The following is a 15,518-nucleotide window of genomic DNA, read 5'->3' on the forward strand; positions in this document are numbered from 1 at the left end:
CCTGACACGGCCCGTCCGGTGTAACCAGGGGAGGTGTTAGGTGCCGCCCGCCCCCGGGCGCTTTTGACGGTCCGCGCAGCCCCGCCGCCCGGGCTGTCATTAAACGCTTTCGAAGGGCTTTGGGAAGAGGGGTTTTCTGCTTCAGAGGGTGTGATTTCAGAGGAGTTCAGTTTCTAGTAAACTAGGAGTTATAAAAGTCTTAATAAACCAAAGTCTTTCTTGGAGCTGTAGGAGTAAATGCTCTTTTATGGTTTGAATCATTATACGAGATAAGAGTTCTCTTGTGTTCATTTTCTTTAAGTACTCTTAAAGATACAGTGTCTTCCTAAGATATGTCAGATATTTACAGCAGGACCTGTTTAAGTGATGTTGGAATTCCCTCTTAAATGCTCAACAGATGCTCTGGGGAACATGTCAAGGTCGATCATCTGAATTGAACTAGACTTTCAGACTTCCAGTATTGTGAAATCTCTGCATAGCTGTTCTGAAGACCTTGTGGTCCCTTTAAGTTTTGACCATCTCAAGGTTTCAGAACAGGATTTCTATTTATTTGAAACAGCAGAATCTTTATTTCAGTCTTAGATGGCCTTTGAAAACACGGAGATAAAGTTGAGGCGTGCACAGTCTGAGCACATTAACATGAATTTTTGTTTTCTGAAAAAGTACTATATAAGTCATCTTAAGTTTTTTTAAAACTAAGATTCATGTTGTACCTTTTACAGCCATGCAAGAAGCGGCGAGAGGAAGATGCTTCTGTAAAAACAATCACAAGGTATTTTTCACCATTAGCAAAACCAGTGGATAAAGCATTGTCATCACCAAAATCCAACAATATCTTGGATTATTTTAAAAAGACATCTGCAACTGGGAATGCTGCATTCCCAGTTGGAGCTGGAGAAAGTAAAATACTGTTGGATGCTGATGACAAAGAGTGTAAATCATCTTTCAAGCCAACTTTAAAGCGGAAGAGAAAAGGGAAGAAAGTTAATTTAAATAATACGCTAAAAGAAACAAAAGAATCTGAGAATGACCATGAAATAGAAATTAGTAGTGATGACAGCGGAATAACTACAGGACTGCAACGAGACAGTAATGACTTTATTGCTTCTTGTGCTCTAGTGGACCAAAAATGTGCAAGAGAATCAGCAGAAGATAATGTGCAAAGAGAGAACTTCCCAAACACTGTCTCCTCCAGAAAAAATGCAAAAAGCTTTGGTTGTGAAACAAAGGGATCAAAAAATAGGGTAAGAAAATCAAGGAAAAGGAAGCACAAAGTAAATATTGATTTGTCTGAAAGCTCTTCATCAGAAAACCAGATGAATGAAATGTGTAAAAAGGAAACTGAAGAGACAAATACAGTAGCAGAGTGTGGTGATGCTATTGGTGATTCCAGTTTTGAGGTTGATATGGATGATGGGACATCCCAGGTAAATAATTGTACAATAACAGTGTCATTTGAGGACTTCTTGAGAAGTCAGGGAGAAAATAATGTTGAAGGAGACACAAAGCCAGCAATGGACACTTCTGGTACAGCAAATGAAATGGACAAAAGTGATAGTATTAGTGACCCAGAAAAGTGTGAGGAGTCTCAACAGCTGCCACTCCGAACAGTGACTGTCCTTGCACAAGTTCATTCCATTCCCCCCAAATTATCTCCATTAAATAAGGAGCAAAAAGGCTCTAGGAAAATAGCTTCCATTTTTTTGAAGCAGAAGGGACGTGTAGGGGAAAAAGAAAGCAGCCCACCCCTCTTGGACACTGACCAAACTGAACAGGTGGCTCAGAAAAGAAAATCCAATGTCGTTATTGAGGAAGAAGAATTGGAGCTGGCTGTACTGGAGACTGCAGGATCGGATTCTCTGAAGCCAAAATGTACTCTGGAAGAAAAGCATCAGTTTATGAAGGCTTTTAGACAACCAACAGCAGATGTAACAAAAAGTGGAGTTAAAAAGGCAACTGGAAAACAAAAGCAAGCTGCTGCAAAGTCTTCAAAAGAAAAAGAAGGATCTGAAGATGTCATTCCTTCAAATAAAGGATTGGAAAGTGGGATACGAGAAGATTATGTGGACAAACACACACATTCTAAACCTAAAAGCAATAGAACTAAACCCAGAAGACCTAGGAAGGTTCAGAAAAAAGGGAACAGAAGGAAGAAGGCTTCAGAAACTAAGGAAACTGATGTCTCAAACACTAGCAATTATAATGGAGAAGAGGATTCAGGTGCTAATGTTATTACTGTGGAAAACATCTTAGATGTAATAATTCCATCAAGTCCAAAAGTGAGTGAGTTAAGGAGGAGTTTAAGGCAGCAGAAAACCAAAACATCAACAAATGTTACACCTAAAAAGCCCAGGGCTGAAAGTGCCTGTTCTGCAGATGAATTAGGCGGCTGCCCATTAGAGACTTCCACCCCAAAAGCACGCCGGCAATCCTGCAAGAAAAGCAACATATACAGAGCTGAGGTGATTATTGTGCCCTTTGATGGAAACAGCCCAATAAGGTAAACGTTTTAGAGTATATTCTACCTTTTTGCCCATTAATTGTATGCAAATATTTTGAAAATAAGACATAATTATAAATTGATTGTATACCAAAGTTGCATGGATACTGATCATGGTGGGTAAAAATAGAGAAGAACCAAAGCTGACTATAAATCTGTTTGCACTAAAGACATCCAAAAACCCCCCAACCAAGCAACCAAACAACAAAAAGACCTCAACCACCAGTTAGGGGGTTGCTTCTGTTTACAGCACTGTATTTTTAGAGGCTTTTGAAAATGATTTTGAGAGTAACATTTCCTTTTATTAAACAGTACTAATTTCATAATACTTTTTTCCCTAATTAGAATGAGGTTTACACGTATCAAAGCAACTACAAAATCAAATAAAGTTGAAGCAATGAGAAAGGAAGAGTCTCGCTCCAAAAACACAAAGGTAATTTATGTAACCATTGGTGTCAGTCTTCTGTCATTTCCTAAATGGGTATAATTGTGGTCTATTCAGTCTTGTGTAATAGTCTAATGTAATACAGCATGACAGTTCCCAGCTGCTCAGTGGAAAGGGAATATTACTCTGATTTGTGATAGAATTTGCGATAGTTTCTTTTACTTTAGATTTTAAAACATGTTTTATTAGTAAAAATCCACCTTTCATAACAGAAAAATCCCATGAAATAGCATGCTCCTGTGCTGCACGTTCTCAGGATGGGATGTAGAAACCACTGGACGTGGCACTTTGTGGCATGGTTTACTTGACAAGATGGTGATTCGTCAGAGGTTGGACTTGATGATCTCAGAGGTCTTTTCCAACCTAAATGATCCAGTGATTTGTGATAGTGTTTGGGCACAGCAGAACAGCTGAGGCTTAAGAATGTCACCGCCCATATTTTATTTGTTCCCTGGACAAATTGAGGATCTGCTTGCAGGGTTCTCACTCCCTTTTGAAAACTGTTGATATCATCTTGGTTTGCTTCTCCTTTCAATTATTTAATTTTCTTTTTGATACCAATGAAATTTTGCAACAATTACATACTTACATGAAAAATGTAAAAAAAAAATTATGTTTATATGCAAAGTACTTAGTGAAGATAGCACTATTAATTGGTATTTCAGTTCTTTTGTTTTTTGTTAACAGATAAATTCCACTTCTAAAAACATATCCAAAGCAAAGCAGCTGATTGAAAAAGCAAAGGCTATACAGCATAACAGATCAAAAGTGAATGAAGACTCAGCTCCCGTAAGGCGCTCGTCTCGGCAGCGAGCTCTTGCTGAGAAGAAAAAATTAGAAGAAAGTGATGTAAGGCTATACTGGGGGGAGGGGGAATATTTGGTATGTTTGTGATTGATTTAAGCTACACAAATGATTCCTACTTGATTCTTTACAAGAAATGTTTGCAAGCTAAGGTAGATATCTGCAATGTATTGTTAATAAAGGAGGAAAAGTTGTGTTTCTTTTCTTATTTGGTTTGCCTTCCTTCTAGGAATCAGTAATAATTCTAGATTCAAGTGTGAATAGTGTCACTACTACAGAGCAGAGTGTGAAGGAAAAGAAACTTCGGAGCTTAAATGATGTTTTGGGGAAGAAGTCTGAAAACTTGAAGGTTGCGAAGCATTCCAGCGGTAATTGGGTTTTACTGAATGTGTTTATTTTTTATTATAGAAACATTTAATATTATTGATGATTGTAACTTTATTTTATAAAGCTGCCTTTTTGCAGTACATTCATCTTTTCTTCTGATTTACCTGGATTAATAGTGCAGAGGTTATTTACATGTGTTGTTTTGATTTTTCTTTATTCAGGGAAAACTATTTGTTTGAAAAACTGTCAGTAGTATACCATGTTTTGTTGCCTCTCCTTTTTTTTCCTAATTTTAGAAAATAACATCCATACTAAGGAAATAATTAGAAATAAAGCTATAATGAATTTTGTTAAAATACTCAACTTTCCCTTAAGAAAAGGAGATTCCCTGATGTTAAATGGAACATACAGGTGGTGAAGCAAGGTTAGAATCTTGTATCAGTGCTAATCTAATTTTTATTTTTTTTTTTTTACCTTTTTAAAGGGAAACTGAGATATCCACCTTCCTGCCTAGGCAAAAATGCTCAAAACTCTGCAGGTGAACCAGTCATGATCTTTGATGAAAGCAGGTCAGTTGTCAAGTGTGCAGTTACTTAAAAATCAAAATACATTTCAAGGTTACTTTACCATTCTCTCATTTGACAGATTTAAATACACTGACTGATGTGCTATAAATATTCATGACTTTTATACTGATTAGTATTTTAATCTGCTTGCAAAATTTTAGGGGTGTCTTGGAGAGTTCCTCAACCATTTTAGAGCCATATTAGATGTGTGGAAATGTAGTTGATGACGGATTAAAAAGGAGTCTCTAATTGCATGTAAAAATACAAAAACAAAGAGAATTTTTTTAGATTAAAATTTTTAACACAAAACTGAGAATTAAATTCAAACTAATTACATTAAAATAAATTTTAGCAGTTCTAACAGACTATTTTTAACTCAGGTGGAAGAGAATGTGATTAAATTCAGCCTTGCATAGCTGGAAGTTCTAATAATTCTTTCTTTTTTTTTTTCTATTTTCATTAAAGCCAAGATGCATCTGAAAATTCTCAAGATGATGATCAGTTCAGAGCAAAACGTGAATTCCTGATGAGTGGATTGCCAGAATCACTGAAAAGGCAGATTGCAAAGAAAGCAGCAGCAATGGAAGCATACTCTCTTGCAAGTTCCTGTTTTAAGACTGTTGTCCATGTACAGCAGAAGGATGAGTGTAAGCCTTTTTTATGCTTTTGGGTTTTGTTTAAATGTATGTAATAATTTGAGGAATTTGTGCAAAAAAGAAAAAACTTGAACAGCTTAAGACTGGAATAGGTGGGAGTTTCCTCTTGTTTTGTGTCTCGGTAAGAAAACAAAACTTAGAAGCTTCGAGTGAGATGTTTTTGAATACAAAATTTACAAATTAAATTGATGCTAAAGTAGTCTATACGTACATGGGTAAGGATGCAAAATTCTTAATATTTAGTAAAAAGAAGTTGATCTGTTAAGTTCCAATTTGGAGAATAAAGATTGTATTGGACTGATTTGGGCAGAAAACATTTTCTTCTGACAAGGCAAAAAGAGAGAAGACCAGCCTATTTCTTTTCCCTAGAATAGAAGCTAACTCTTGTTTTGTTTTTGGTGGGGGTTCTTTTGTAGGTTCTCCAATGTGGAAACTGCAATCACCATCATGCCCTGTATTAACTAAGCTGAGGGAACTGAGTACTGAAGTCACCAACATCACAAAAATCCCTCTCTCACTTGGTGAATTTTCCACTGTGAATTCAAAACGAACTGGAAGTTGTTCTGCACCTGTGGTTAGTACTTTAAAATTCAAGTTGTTTTGATATCTGTTTGGATTTATGTTTTTAAAAAACCCTGTAGTTTGAATCTGTTTCAGTCCTGTAATTTGTTTAATTTTTTTTTAAATTTCCCTGTGTGTGAGTTACCCATTTTGCATCTTAACATCCGACAGTTCTCATCAGTTCTTAACAGTTTCTGTTAATCTCTGAATTTAACAAGACACTGCCAGTTTAAATTATGGAAAGCATTCTGTGTAAAGTTTTTGAGTAATTCTCTGTGCGTGTATTCCAGCTTTCAGGCCACCGACCAGCTTTTCCTGATGTATTCAAGAAAGATTTGCTAGATGAGATCGTGTCTTCTAATTCTCAATTTCCAGTGAGAAAATACTACTACAGGTTCCTGAAAAAGCAAACAGAACACTTGGCTTTGGAAAACAGTGCACAAGGTTAGGAATCTATGTCGGGGAAAAAAACCACTCTCACTCTCACTGGCATTAAAAAACAATGGGGAATTTTAAAAAATACACTACTGAAGGAATACTGTTGCTGGAAATAAATTGATCCTCACATTTTAGGTTATTTTGACCAAATTCTTCAAATATGGCTTAAACAAATGTACAGTAGTAAGGGACATAGCCTGAAATTTTAAAAGGATGCAATTTCTTTTCTTAGAAAGCAGAGATGGCACTGCAAATCTTGATGTAATTCAGAAACAACCTGACAATTGGAAGGAAATGAAGAGGAAAAGGAAAGAAACAGAAGACCGCAAATCAAAAAGAAGAAAACAACTTGAAAGTACAGAGACAGAAATGAAATCAAGAGTTCCCAGGAATCTTATTCCTCCCGTATCTGGAGAAAAAAAAGCAGAGACAGGACAAGCCACACATTTGGAAAAAAACAAGACCCAGAAACCAGATGGTGTGACAGAAGACACTGAGTGTTTATCAGATCCAAGTGCACCTTCAGGTAACTGCATTTCCTGTCTCATTTTAATCTTTGCACTGGGGAAGTGTATGTGTGATGTATGTCAGCTTTCCACTGTGATGCAAAAATCGTATCTAGTCCTAGTACTTCGCTAGACTTGATTGATTCTGTTGCATGAAGAACTGTCTAAAAATGGATAATATTTTTTCTGTAGGTGTGGAAAAGGAAGACATGCTCTGGACAGAAAAATATCAGCCTCAAGATTCCAGTGAACTTGTAGGGAACAGGAAAGAGATTGAAAGGCTACACAGGTCAGAAGTGGGAACATGGATCCATTCCTAAAATAACTCAAAACCTCATGTTACTTGATAATGCTCAAGTACTTGTCTGTACTTCCCTACAAGCATCCTAGTCTGACCTTGCTGTACTGCCTCTGCTTTTGACAGGAATTTAGCACTGAAATCCACCTAATATATTGTGCTTTCAGTTAAATTTTCTGTGTGGGCTTCAGTTACTGGTGTGGCTCTTACATAGAATTTAAAGATCCATCTGACAAAACACTAAATTATGAGGGATTAAGTAGTTCACCAAATGACTTGTTTTTATACCAATCAGCTAATAGAATGGAGAATGAAAAAGGAAACATTTTCTATGAAAGAATCAAATCCTGAACATTTTTTTGCTTTTATCTGAAAGGACTTGATAGGTTTTTGTGGGATAACAAGTGGCTGATGTCCACTAGTTTTATATTCTGTTCCATCTTAATCTGGTTTACTTAATTCACCAGCAGTTTTTATTCTTGTTTCGTTCCTTCCTTTTATAGTTGGTTAAAAGAATGGAAAAAGAGAGCTGATTTGGAAGAAAAACGACATCAGAAAAGGGAAAAGGAGGACAAAGAGCAAGAAGGTACTGATAGAATTAATACAGCTTATCTTTTCTTAAAAGTTGGCAAAAAAATAACAGTAATCCTTTATTTTCTTTTTAATAATTCTACAGATTCTTTAAGCAGCCTTGACTTTAAAGATAGTAAATCTGATATTGAGGAAGAGATAACCCTTTGCAATACAGTTCTGATAACTGGCCCACCAGGAGTGGGGAAGACTGCTGCAGTGTATGCTTGTGCTCAGGAGCTTGGGTTTAAGGTTTGTGGAGTTGTTTCCTCAGTGCATTTTTCTTATTTATAACTAATGATACAAAAGCATTTGTAATACAAGATGTCTACACTTTAATTTTTTTTTTTTTTGTAAATTAAATACCATTGCAGATATTTGAAGTCAATGCCTCTTGCCAGCGTAGTGGGAGACAGATACTGTCCCAGCTGAAAGAAGCTACTCAGTCTCATCAAGTGGACAAAAAAGGTGTTAATGCACACAAGCCTTGCTTTTTTAACAGTTGTAGCACCAAGTCACCAAGTAAGTCTCATGGTTCTTATCTGGGGTTCTTTGTTTGCTTTGAATTATGGGGTGGGTTTTATGGAGGGGAGGAGGTTGTTAAAGACTGAATTCCCCAAACAAATTTTAGACACCAGCTGTCTTTAAAAAGTTAGCAGATCTACCTTATCTGGCCATAATGGTAAGAAATGCTCTGTTGGTTAACACAACTACAAACCAAATTAAATAATGACTTTATTAAAATACTGACTCTTGATTACATTATTTCTGCAGCGGTGGAGTAAGTGCTGTGGCACTTGAATAGAAAGTTGAACAGAAAGCTTTTCCAATAACAAGAGAAAAGGAAATTAAGCAGAAATCAGCTGTAAACTGTATCAGTAAACCTGTCATTTACTAGATAATAAATGAGTTTTACTTTAAATTTGTTTGAGAAATATCAGTTTGACATTGTATCTCCAGATGAAGTTTAATATTAAATGTATCTTGCAGAAAAAATGTATTCTCCAAAGAAAGTTATTTCTCCAAGAAAACCGCCACTGTCACCAAAAGGAGTAGGATTACAACGAAGCTTGCCCCCTAAAACACTTGCAAACTACTTCAAAATTTCTGCCAAACATAAAGGTAATAATGAAGAAGCAACATCTGAAGAAAAAAATAGAGGTAGATATCCCTTTTTAATAATTCATTACCTTTGGAGATGGAAATGCTACACTGTGTATGTGGAGCTGTGTGGGGAAATAACAGATTTTCTTAAGCATTTGATACATGGGGGACTTTTGAAGCCAGTACCTGGAAAGCTTTAAATGGTTTCCTTCCTGCTCAGTTATTCATCCATCTGCAGGAAATACTCAGAATTCACTGGAAGTAAAGAAAGATGCTCAAATTAAGTCAATAAACAAAGAAGAAGGAGGAGAACACAACAGGAAAAGTGCAACATCTCTCATTCTTTTTGAAGAGGTAAAATTCACATGAAACATAGTGTGATTGTATTCACAGCTTGTAACTGCTGTTCAAGCTATTGATACTTTGTTTTCTGTAGGTGGATATAATATTTGATGAAGATGCAGGATTTCTAAGTGCAATAAAGACATTCATGGCAACTGCAAAGCGACCTGTAATTCTTACCACCAATGGTGAGTAGTGTTTGTGACAGTAATTAGGCTTTACAGACAGAAGAGCCACTTTTAATTAGAGGCTGTAAATGGTGATGGTTGAATACTGCTCCTAAATGCAAAATTAAATGAGTGGGGACTGTAAAGCAAGTATTTTAGTGTTTGAATAAAGCTATTGGCTGCTCTAATGATTAAAGGAAATAACTAGGTTTGAACATAATGTCATGACAGTTCACTGATATTTCTTTATAGATCCAACATTCAGCTTAATGTTTGATGGCTATTTTGAAGAAATCAACTTTAAAACCCCTTCCTTGGTAAGTCTGTGTCTGGAAATGCAGGTACATCCTAAACAAGTAATTGTCAGCTGATTTCAGTTTGAAATTTAAATGTTCATGTAGGTTTATACATTTCTGATATAATATTTTTGTTTGATCAGAGACAGACATGTCTTTGAGGTTTATGTAAGCATGTGTAGGATGTATTTATCTTTACATGTAGAAGCTGTTTTACTGTCATGGAAGATTTATTTTCCAAACAGTTTAGTGGTACTGAGAAGTACAATAAGAGCATCACTTAATCACTTCATTTAGATTTTAGAATGTAGTTAGGTTAAATATCTGATAGCTCTTATCTGAAGGTTGGTTATGCCAGTATTGGTTCATTCATTAAAAAGTATTGGAGTTATTTTAGAAATATTATGGGTTATTCCTTTAATGTGAACACTAGTGTTCTGTGTAGCAAATAGTTTTATTTGCAGCTATGTATTAGATGAAAAACCTAAAAAAATGAGAATCAGAAGGACATAATTTTTGAGAAGGGGAAATTGGTTAATGTGAAACTGAAAACCTGTTGGACTTCCAGGCAGTTGCAGAATTAAAAGAAAGAATGGAAGAAAAACCTTTAAAACTAATATAGTTCAGTAAAAGCTGATCACTGGTGATGAGAAGCAAGGTGTAGGTAGTCTCAGGACCATGAGCAGAATATGTTTGTGTGTTTGTTTTAATCAGCTGAATTTCTAAATTGAACTTAATTCTCTGACATAAGCTACATAGATTGGGTATTTTGCTTTTCCGTAAAGGTTTTAATCTAACTGTAATCTAATTTAATAAACTAATCTTCTGTGTAAAAAGGCAAAATGCATTGCTAGCATAAATAGAATAATTTGCTCCTGTGTGACTTCCTGCAGTGTGATTGGCAGGACTTGTTTCAGTGGTCTGTGTGTAACTCTTGTTTAGATAAACTCTGTGAGCTATCTCCAAGCTCTGTGCCTGGCTGAGAACCTACGGACAGATGTGAAAGACCTGGCTGCTCTCCTAGCCACAAATAACTGTGATATCAGACAAAGTGTTCTGTACTTACAATTCTGGGTTAGAAGTGGAGGTGGATGCTTGAAAGAGAAGCGTTTGGCACCTTGTGGTATGTTGATTTAATTTAATCCTAAAAAAATATCCATCTAAATTTGAATTTGACTCAATCTAAGTATTCTTAGATGTGTATGAATAAATGGTAACTTCTTATAAGACTCCTAAATATTGGAAGGGAGAGGGGATCTGGTATTTTTTAGCTACTTCAAAGCCTTGTATTAATGCATAAGGAACTAAATTTTCAGGGTTTTATTGCCCATCATTGTGGTACTTACTATCTCCCTTTCATGTTCTGAGTAGCAAAACAGGGCAAAGAAGGGAACCAGTAGTAATTTTCCTTCAGAGTTTGCAGTTCTTTATCCATGTAGCTGAGTTGTAGGCAATTCATGTAGAAGAAGCAGAGCTGAAAAAGGGGTAAAAATGGGACAGCTGGCAAGCAGGCAAGGGTAGGAACTTGATCCCAAAGGATTCAGGAAGAGTTTAGGGGTGTGAGGGAGTGACAGGGAGAGATAAGTGAGGCACAGCCTCCTTCAAACGTTACTTGGGAAGCGAAAGAGCGGGTTGGTAACAGTGCCAGCAGTGAACTGGGCATGGGGATGACTCATTTCAGCTGCTCCATTCCTCCAGCACCACAGCAAGAGGTGACAGTTACAGCATCCTTTGTGACAGGAATTGAGGAATTGAAATCAATTTCACGATGCAGTTGTTCCCTTTCAAGTAAAGCCTGTTATCTTTGTGCAGAAGGAGAAGGGACAAGGAATGCAGATAATGTCATTGATCCTCCAAAGTGTAATGATTCCAAGGCGGATTTTTCTCAAGCTGATGACGCACATCTTCAGGAGTTTCCAAAATGTGATACAGGCTGTGTAGAGACGTTGCTTGGCCTTAAGAATATCCTGTTGCCTTCAGAAGATTTGTTTACATTTCTTAAGGTATTTTTGTAGTTGACTAGTTAATACTTTTAATGATTGCCAGGTAATTGAGTGTAACCATCACCAGGAATAGCATCATCTTAGAAGCAAATCTTTGAAAAGGTTTGTTGTAGAAATTATAGAATTCCATGGTTATTAAGTGCAATCTGAACTGGGATGGTCTCCTGCAAGCAAAGCAGTCCCTCACCTCATAAGCACAAAGCCAGGAGTGTGAGATTTTCTGTAATAACATTTTTATTTTTAAAAATATATATTTTAATATATTGATAAATCTTTCACAATTATTATTTTACAGCACAAAATCACAACCATGGAGGAATTGAATAAATTGATGCAGCTTCTCACAGAATTCCAGATGAAGCATGTGGATTTTGTATATAGTAATCTTGACCTTATTCTTCCCTTACCAGTGCAAGTTCTTTCAAACCAGTCTGAAGCCTCAAAGCCTATACTTGAAAAGACTGCTATAGTTTCTCCAAAAAACAGATCTACTAAGAGTTCTTGCTGTGGGAAGAGTAGCCCTGGAAAAAGGTCTAAAAAGACAAAGACTCAGAAAAGACTTGAGATATTGGATGATAGTGACTTATTTGATACTGAACTGAACTATTCAGCTGAATTCATAACTTTGCCATCAGATAGTCCTAAATCATGTGCTGAAATGAATAAAAAGGAATCAAAATTGTTGGTGCATAAAGAACAAAAAGAAGTTAAAACCTCAGCAAGTGAAAAAAGGTCTGCAGTTGTTTTCCCGTGTCTGAATTCCCTGACTGAGTTAGTGGAAAACATGTCTTTCCTGGATTGCTGTGTAAACACTAACACCAGGGAACCACTGGAGTTTTCTAAAAATGAAGAATTTCATTGGACAAATGCCAGAATCAGAAATGGTCTTTGTGATGAGTTCAGTATAGAAAATACTGATTGGTGGAGTTCCCAGAGCTGTAGTGAAATAAAGGCAGCTATTGAAGCACTCAGCTTCACCAAAAGTTCTGTTAATATTTCACAAAATTTGGAATCCTTTTTGAGTACCAGTAAAACACCTGAAAGTGATCAGCTGACGGGACTTACTTTGCCTGTCTCAAACACAAGGAATGGAATAGCCTTCAGTCAGTCAGCTGATTCAAGGTAAGACGTTGTTAATATTTCTGGAGTATAGTGCAGTTATTTGTCCAGAAGAGCGTTTCGCAGGGTGTAGGACTGTTTCAGATTTGATGTATACACATTCATACCACTATGACTGTTGTAAGTGTGCCTCAAAACACTGCAGTATATTGTTCACTGTGCTTTTACAACCTTAAATTAACTTCTTGGCAATCTGCAAAGAGTGACTTTTCTTGAACAGCCTGTCTCTAATGTTGTTAAGGAATGGTGGCCTTAGTCTAGTTACTTTAAAAATGGACAAACACCACCACCACCCCCAAAAGAATAACAGAACCCTAAAGGAATGGCTTTTTCAAGACAGATGGGGTTAAATGGATTCTGCAAGTACCAGACATGCAAATTTGTCACCTGCTCATACTGAACCTGTGTTAAGTGTGTTGGTAGGTGTTGCTTGATGAAGACCTAACAAAATCCAAAGCAAAGTCTTTGTAGTAACTTATGCTAACAAAGAATAACCTTTAATACATTGTAAAAGACCAAAGAATGCTATCAAGTGTGGGCATGAAACATTGTTTTTAACATAAACAAGTCATCATGGGTAAAATTGCTACAATGGGCACTTAAAGCCCATTCAGGGGTCTGAACAGGAAAATGGGTTAGAGCCTTTTTCTGTAAGTCAGTACCCAGAGGAGCAATGTCAGAATGGATCTGACCATCCATCCTGCGACCAGGTTATATCATGGTTAGACACTGGACCTGACACTGATATTCTGGCAAATACCAATTGCATAATGCTTTTTATTTTTGAAGACCACAGATGCTTTCGGTTGTGGTTGTACTGAACCTCACATCTGTATCTCGACTGAAGAGCTCCCCAGATCAGACTCCTGATTAAGACAAGAGCATTGGCCAAACAAACTGCTGGCCCTCCTGTTTCTGTCCAAGTGCAGCTTTGTGATGCTGTGTAAGCAGCACACAGAAGCTGCAGACATCTGATCCATTGGGATGCAGATTCCCATCAATTTAATGGAGTTTTAAACCAGTGGCTTTGATCCTAAAGAAATAAAACCATTGCTGCACATTCTTGAATAAGAAACAATAAAGCTTCATTCTCTGTTTTAGCACTCACAAAAAAGCACAGAAGAGGCTGGCTGTCATCAAAACTGTATTTTCCAGAAGTCCTTTAAACCTGGGCAATAAGCAAGCCAGTACCCTCGAATACCTCCCCACTCTCCGCAGTATCTGTAGGTCTGAAAAGCTTAAAGAGCAAGGGAAAACTAAAAGAAGGTAGGTTTGGGTTTTCCTAAATCTTGCTACATTTCATGGCAGAAGATAGTTAAGGATTTTAATAAAATATTTTGTCAAATAATTATAGGCAAGAAAGGTGGACATTTGTCTCTCAAAAGTGTTGCCTTACATTTGGAAATAACTTTGTTCCCTTAACAGTCATTTTTACTCCTTTTTTTTTTTAATAGGTTCTTGCATTATCTTGAAGGGATTCATCTCGAAATACCCAGACAAGTGATAAATGGTCTGTCTTTGGACTTCCCTTAAGATTACCAACACCAGAAATAGTTTGTGCCTAATGGTGGTATTCTCGCCATAGTTTGGTTATTTTATTTTTTTTAATTACCACATTATTGTATATTCAGATCCATTTGTATATTAAATTTTTATAAGTATTTAAAATAATGTATATATCTATTGTCATTATACTGCTCTCCACAGCTGAAATGTGGGTTTGTTTGGTGCTTGTCCAGTAAGTGCATTCATAATATTAAATGCACAAACTATTCAGTGGGGACTACTTTTTGCTCTCTTTCTTTCTAATTTGTGGATCACATAGCAAGAAGTCCTTTTGTAACAACCAACTATCACCTTCCACAGTAAAGTTGCTTTTTTCTGAGGAGACTGTTTTGTTCAAATAAGTTTGTTTCTGAATTTGCAGTTAAGTGATAAATAACTCGAGGTAGGAGGGGCACAGAGGGGATGCAACAAGTCTTCCAAAGTCTAAATGACTAAAAGCAGCTCCTCACTTTGACCGCAGGGAACAAAGTCCTTACAAAGCACTATGCCTCAATGTACATATATTTGTATACATTCCTTTCATTGTTTACAGCTATCAGATCTGCATGTTAATCTCCTAAAAAGGTAGAGAAATTACTACTGTAGCTCAGCATGGTCTCAAGAGATTTAGGCAAGATTTTGTAAATAACAATTATCCCAGTGTTACTTTGGATTCAGGAATATTTAACTACTTCTAGTCTTGTATATTGTGTCCTATTTTTAAGCTTCTTTTTGTATTTGACAAGACTTGAGTCTGATTATTTGTGATTGAATCCATTTTTATATGACAATAAATTTGTGAGACTTTGCTACAATCAGAATGTTTCCGTTTCATGAAAAGTAAAACTCCTGAAACGTATTTTTTAAAGGATTTTAAAACTGGAATTAGTTCAACCTTGTACTTTTCTGCCTTTTTATTGCAGCTGAACTGTTCCTGTTCCTGTTCCTCAAACTGAGTCAGACTACTGCCATGCAGTGGTGCTCCACTTACCTCAGTGCCTCTGTAATAATAAGGAAGGCCATTTAGTAGTTCTGGTCTCATCCTACATGTCTTAAAGATGTTCAGGAATAAGAAATATTTATGGAAACAGTAAATTATTTTAAGCTTCTGCACTGTAGATCATCTTTATAGTTTACTCTTTCCATAATCCAGAATTATCAAAAAATTAAAGTGGTGGCTGTTAAAATCTTCATGGCTTGATTTTTTGTATTAACATTCTGTGCTTTTCCTGTATGATTTGTAAAAATAAATAAATACACATTTTAAATTA

At 36.4% G+C, this 15,518-nt stretch overlaps 1 protein-coding gene across 1 annotated transcript in view; it reads left to right on the top strand.

Moving 5' to 3' along the window:
- ATAD5 (ATPase family, AAA domain containing 5) overlaps nt 1-15,518 on the top strand; it is a 16,853-nt gene extending 1,335 nt beyond the window's left edge. Inside the window, exons 2-23 of the mRNA XM_017739127.1 lie at nt 723-2,500; nt 2,846-2,933; nt 3,633-3,794; nt 3,979-4,117; nt 4,561-4,645; nt 5,108-5,289; nt 5,715-5,872; nt 6,150-6,303; nt 6,530-6,823; nt 6,996-7,092; nt 7,605-7,687; nt 7,778-7,923; nt 8,046-8,193; nt 8,662-8,832; nt 9,014-9,129; nt 9,212-9,305; nt 9,537-9,601; nt 10,523-10,703; nt 11,393-11,583; nt 11,879-12,705; nt 13,804-13,968; nt 14,157-15,518. Of these exons, the coding sequence (XP_017594616.1) occupies nt 723-2,500; nt 2,846-2,933; nt 3,633-3,794; nt 3,979-4,117; nt 4,561-4,645; nt 5,108-5,289; nt 5,715-5,872; nt 6,150-6,303; nt 6,530-6,823; nt 6,996-7,092; nt 7,605-7,687; nt 7,778-7,923; nt 8,046-8,193; nt 8,662-8,832; nt 9,014-9,129; nt 9,212-9,305; nt 9,537-9,601; nt 10,523-10,703; nt 11,393-11,583; nt 11,879-12,705; nt 13,804-13,968; nt 14,157-14,235 (5,403 nt within the window). The 3' untranslated portion in view covers nt 14,236-15,518. The remainder of the gene's footprint in view (nt 1-722; nt 2,501-2,845; nt 2,934-3,632; nt 3,795-3,978; nt 4,118-4,560; nt 4,646-5,107; nt 5,290-5,714; nt 5,873-6,149; nt 6,304-6,529; nt 6,824-6,995; nt 7,093-7,604; nt 7,688-7,777; nt 7,924-8,045; nt 8,194-8,661; nt 8,833-9,013; nt 9,130-9,211; nt 9,306-9,536; nt 9,602-10,522; nt 10,704-11,392; nt 11,584-11,878; nt 12,706-13,803; nt 13,969-14,156) is intronic.

The sequence above is a fragment of the Corvus brachyrhynchos genome, unplaced genomic scaffold (genome assembly GCF_000691975.1).
Source record: "Corvus brachyrhynchos isolate BGI_N302 unplaced genomic scaffold, ASM69197v1 scaffold407, whole genome shotgun sequence".
Classification (NCBI taxonomy): Eukaryota; Metazoa; Chordata; class Aves; order Passeriformes; family Corvidae; genus Corvus; species Corvus brachyrhynchos.